Source organism: Nematolebias whitei, chromosome 4 (assembly GCF_014905685.2).
Source record: "Nematolebias whitei isolate Nwh7 chromosome 4, NemWhi1, whole genome shotgun sequence".
In the NCBI taxonomy this organism is placed as follows: domain Eukaryota; kingdom Metazoa; phylum Chordata; class Actinopteri; order Cyprinodontiformes; family Rivulidae; genus Nematolebias; species Nematolebias whitei.
The window spans coordinates 55,863,360-55,869,268 of record NC_056501.1 but is presented as its reverse complement, the minus strand read 5'-3'; the positions used below and the strand labels follow the sequence as shown (position 1 = coordinate 55,869,268).

The following is a 5,909-nucleotide window of genomic DNA, read 5'->3' as shown; positions in this document are numbered from 1 at the left end:
GGCAGCAGACCAAGAAGTGATTTAAAGATGAAAATGTACCAGTGAGAGAGTAATATCTTGTTATTAATATTTGATGCTGTGATTGGTTTTGTTAAGCACTTTGATAACAGTTACTGTTTTAAATGTGCTCTATAAATACATTTGATTTGACTGACTTGACTCTTGATGTCAACGAGTTCTTCATGAGATGCTACAAACATGAGCTGCTGGTGAAAGGCGGGCGACAAAGTTGAGAATAAAGTCCTTGTCAGCAGAACTCTTACCTGTTTCAGGTACTAAAGGTGCAGAAGATGTGCGAGTGCAAGATCGGGTCAAAGGCCGCCTGGGAAGAAAGTCCTGACTGGGGTTCAGCTGTGACCCAGTAACAGAAGTCCTAGTAGTGGCAGCTTGTCTTTCTCCATGTCTATCCTGTCCTGCTGTCCCAGGAGCAGGACACCTGGACCCCTGGCTGTCCACACTGCCAGGACCAGAACTACTCAGCACAGTCTCAGCTGAGAAACCATCCCCATTTTGTGCTTTGGATGGGACTTCCCCGGTCCTGTTGTTCCCATTCAAGACTCTCCTACACCCCCCCACACGGCCAGGGGGGGTAGCAGCAGGCCGGACTCTGCCGGCAGACGCGCTGACGGACCTCTCTCTGGCTCTCGATCCGGCCTCAGCGCTGCTTTGGGAGTTTCCATGGTCAGGTCCTGGTCCTGCAGAGGCCTCTCCTGTCTCTGGGGGGGGCTCTTTACTGTTAGTCCTCTCAGTCGCAGCCTTGATGTCAGCTTTGATCTGTTCACTGGTCACCTGGCAGCTCTTCTCACAGCTGTTGTGGGAAACCTGAGGCTTCACCCGACCAGACAGAACCACGCCATTGTTTCGCCTCAGAGGGGTTTTTCCTTTACCTGAGGGGGAGAGAATAAAATCGATGTGTTTTACTGGTGGAGACACTCCGTTCCTTTACACATGCAGGTTTTTGGACTGTGGGAGGAAAACCACTCAAACAAGAGAACATGGTCCAGACCAGGGCTTGAACCCAGGACATTCTTGCTGTCCTGCAACACTGCTAACCACTAATCCACCGTTCCGCCCAACAGTAGGTAACTGTACTGCAACAATGGTAAAAGCTGTAAGAGCTGTTTAACTGTAACCAGTTAGTTATGGTACAAGTGTCTAACTCTGAAAATTTTACTTAAATTTTGTGACCTCATTATTTCTAATGGATTCCTATTTTTAATTAACCGGCTTGAAATAGAAATTATGTTTTAAAGCCTAAGATGTGCTGTACTGAAATTAGTTCACACCACTTTACTTCCAAAACATCTGATCCCGTCTAACCTGATCACAGCCGGGGCTTGAACTAACTTTAAAGGTGGGTTTGAACTTTTGTTCTTGTGTTCAGGAGTTCATTTCATCCAGAACTTTCACAATAAATCTGTAATAACTGTCAAAATAACTAGGCTCGAGCACAGAAGACTGTAAAAAGAGCAGAACCTAAAGTGGTGGCCTAGTGTGTGTATGTATATATATATATATATTTATTTATTTTTATTTATTCATTTTATAAATACATAATCAACATAATCAACATATATGTAACAACAAAAAAAATATTAAATATAAAATGAAAGGTAGCAGATGAAGAAAAAAATCTTATTAAATCTGCTCCTTATTTATCTAATAAGCAATTCAAACAAACGTTTCCTGTAAACAGCGAATACAAGTAAGTAAATCAAAATATTTTACAATTCACATACAATACTCATCAAAATACAATCATTGATATTCATTTAACAATTTGATTTTAATCAGTTTCTTAAATACATAAATTGATATAGCATCCTTAACCTCTTTTACTAAGTCATTCCATAAACCAACTTCCTGAATTACGGTAGATCTTCCCTTCAAACTTGTTCTAAACTCTGGTTTAACAAATACGTCTTTCCCTTTTAGATCGTAACAGCTAGATCTTTTCACAAAGTACATTTGGATATTAAAAGGTAATATATTTTTATGAGCTCTATACATAAGTGATAAAATATTATAGTCTACCAAATCATGGAACTTCAGCAATTTCATTTGATAAAATAATATACTTGTTGGATGATAATAATGCTTTCTTGTTATGATTCTTACGACTCTTTTCTGCAAAATAAAAATAGGCATTGTAATTGATTTACACGCCTTTCCCCAAACTTCAACACAATAAATTAAATGTGGCACAATAATTGTATTATACAGTAAATACAGCGCTCTGTCATTCAATAGATACCTGACTATAAAATATCATAATAGATTTGGATATTTTCATTTTAACAGAGTTTATATGTTGCCTCCATGACAAATTTTCATCAATGATGACACCCAAGAACTTAGCTTCATTAACTCTACTAATCTCAGAATCCTCAATTAAAAATGGAACATCAATAGTTTTATTTCTGTTACTAAATATCATATAATTTGTTTTTTCCAAGTTTAATGATAATTTGTTGAGTTTAAACCTATTCTGAATTTTAACAAACTCATTCATCATTGATTCCAATAACTGTTCAATATTATTACCAGAACAAAAAAATGTTGTATCATCAGCAAAAAGAACAGATTTGAGGATTCCAGACACCTTAACCAGATCATTTATATATAAAATAAATAACTTTGGACCAAGTACAGATCCTTGAGGAACTCCACATGTGATGGTGCAGAGATCTTATCTCACATCATTCATCTGTACAAACTGTTTCCTGTTTTCCAAGTAACTACACACCCACTGTAACGCTAATCCTCTAATACCATATTTATGTAATTTATTAACTAGAATATTATGATCAACAGTATCGAAAGCCTTCTTTAAATCAACAAAAACACTTACACAATATTGTTTTTGGTCCACAGCAGTAGTTACTTGTTCAATAAAGTCCATGAGAGCCATAGATGTAGAATTTTTTGCTCTAAAACCATATTGATTATTAGTTAGAATATTCTGTTTTTCAATAAATTGGTCTAATCTATTGCTAAATAGTTTCTCCAGGATTTTTGAAAACTGAGGTACAAGGATATCGGTCTGTAATTATTAAACACACATTTGTCACCATTTTTGAAAAGAGGAACTACCTTGGCTACTTTCATTTTATCTGGAAATACTCCCTTTGTAAAGGATAAATTACAAATATATATGAATGGTTTGATTACATGGCCCATTATATTCTTCACAAATGTCATATCCATATTCATCCAATCCTTTGACTTTTTATCAACAAGGTTGTTAACTACTTTCATTACTTCTTCTTCATCAGTTCCATTCAGGAACATACTATCAAGACAACCATCAATTAAATAGTTAACATTACTGTTCACTTTAGGTATCATAGTTGCAAGGTTAGTTCCAACATTCACAAAGTATTGGTTAAATCCATTTACAATTTCGTTTTCATCGTCGATTTTCTCATTATTTATTACAAAATTTTGTGAAATGCCTGTTTTTACTATATGTTTATCTAGAACACTATTTATGACCCGCCATGTGGCCCTCATATCCCCATTACAATTATTTAATAAACCACTATAATATTCTTTCTTATGTTTTCTTATAATCCCAGTTAATTTATTTTTGTACTTTTTGTATTTATCTTCTGCTGCTTGTGTTCTGTATTTCAGGAAACAAGAATACAAATAATTTTTCTTTTTACAAGCATTTCTCAATCCATTTGTCATCCATTGTTGGTCTACAACATTCTTTTTGATATAATTTTTTAACACACAATTTTTTTATATAGGGCTTCCAAAATATTCATAAACTCATCATATGATTTGTTTACATCATCAACATATACATTGTCCCAGTTTTGTTTAGTTAAATCACTTTTTAATTTATCCAAAGCTTTCTTTGATGTATTTATTATTATTTTATTTTTTTTAGCAGTTTTTTTTGTAGTAATTTGATACTTCTTGTAAATTGTAAAAACTGGTAAATGATCACTTAGATCACTTATTAAAATACCACCAATCACATCCCCATTTATTGTATTTGTAAAAATATTGTCTATTATTGTTTTACTATGAGTCGTGATTCTTGTTGGCTTTGAAATTAATGGATAAAGATTTAAAGTTTGCATCGAATCAATAAATGTACTGATATTGTTGGAATCTGATTTTTTCCCTAAATCAATATTAAAGTCACCACATAAAAAAATTGTTTTATTACAACTTTTATCAAATAGATCTATAATTCTATCTGTGAATGCCTCAATATTTGGACCAGGTGGTCGATATACACAACTTACTATGATATTTCTATCATTATTGTTTAATATTTCAATTGTTATTATCTCAATTATATTCTCATCAATTTTTGACATTTCCCTATTTAATTTACATTTTATTACGCTATTGACAAATAAAGCCACACCACCACCTCTTTTATTGTTTCTATTCATATTATATAATTCGTACCCTTCAATGTGGGCATTAAATAAATTGTCATCATTTAACCACGTCTCTGATAATGCTATTATCGTAAATGATCTATTTATTTGTTTCAAATAATCTGTTATTTTGGAAATGTTAGCATTTATACTCCTACTATTGAAATGAATTATAGATAAACCAGATTTTTTCATGTCATTAAATTGTTTTCCACTATAATAATCACAGTCCTCTATGACTGGAAAGAAACTTGGATCAATCAGATCATCAACGTTGTAAATTTTCGGTTCGGAGTCAATATATTCAGTCATAGTTAAAACATCTGTTCACCATACTAATGTTTTAACAATTGTGAATATAATATGACAATGATTTAAAGTATAATTTTAGATTATTTAAATTTTTCCAAGTCCTTCATTTCCTTTATTATCTTAGGTTGTAACCCATCTTGCACTTTGATCCAGACATATCCGTTTCTTGTCCATGTAGATGTTATATGTTTTTGTTTTTTTAACAATCTTGCCTCACGTGCAATAGTTGCATTCTTTTTTGTTAGATGTTCATTGATGTATACCTTTGTACCTTTTAGTTTTTTTGCCTGCATCATCACATTATTTCTTAGTTTCCTGCTAAGGAATCTAATAACTATTGCAGGTTTGCTTTTATCCGATCCAGGCAAGGTGTAACAAATAGACACATCCTCATTTTCCACGTTAAAGTCTTTTTCCTGCAGAAATGACACAACCTGATCTTCCAATGTCCGTAGGTCTTGATGTGATGCGTCTTCAGTTATTGCAGGACCTGTCACAGCTTTTGCAAAGGACTTTGGTTTTACTGTAAGACCAGTTATAATCAAATTTTCTTGTCTCGCATTCCTTTCCATGTCGTCAACCCTTTTTTCAAGTTCAACAATTTTTTTGTCCTTTTCACTTATTTGAATTTTGAGTTGTTTCACCTCTTCAAATAATCCAAGTATTTGTTCTTGTTTTGATGTCAGCTTAGCTATTTCCATACTCATAAAGTTTAAGGATGTTTTAATGTCCTCCATGTCTTCTGTACTTAGTTCTCCCAAAAGTTCTTTCTTTCCACGCTTGGATTTACTTGACATTCTAATTCACAACGTGGAGATATTGTTTTATAAAGTAGCCATGCAAGGCCAACGCCCAATCTCAAGTCACAGATGCCCTCTGATGGTAGACAGTGGTCACTGCACGCAAATCCGACGCCAGAAAAATAAAAAAGAAGAAGACAAAAACAGACCTTGCTACCCAAGCAGCCGTCAAAATCCTCCACGGAAGACCGGATCCTAATGACACCCAGATCCGATGACAGCAGACCTGAACCCTCGCCCTGCAGAGCAAGCCCAACCTTGGCAGATAGTCTCCAACTGCAGCCTCACACCGCCACTCCTCCAGCTTGGTGGGGCCAATTTCACGGCTAGCCCCACGGCTAGTTAGTTATATATATATACAGGTCCTTCTAAAAAAATTAGCATATTGTGATAA

At 34.5% G+C, this 5,909-nt stretch overlaps 1 protein-coding gene across 1 annotated transcript in view; it reads right to left on the bottom strand.

Moving 5' to 3' along the window:
* fbxo38 (F-box protein 38) overlaps positions 1-5,909 on the bottom strand; it is a gene marked incomplete in the record, with an annotated part of 122,247 nt that overhangs the window by 38,947 nt on the left and 77,391 nt on the right. Inside the window, 1 exon segment of the mRNA XM_037675128.1 lies at positions 264-887. Within this exon segment, the coding sequence (XP_037531056.1) occupies positions 264-887 (624 nt within the window).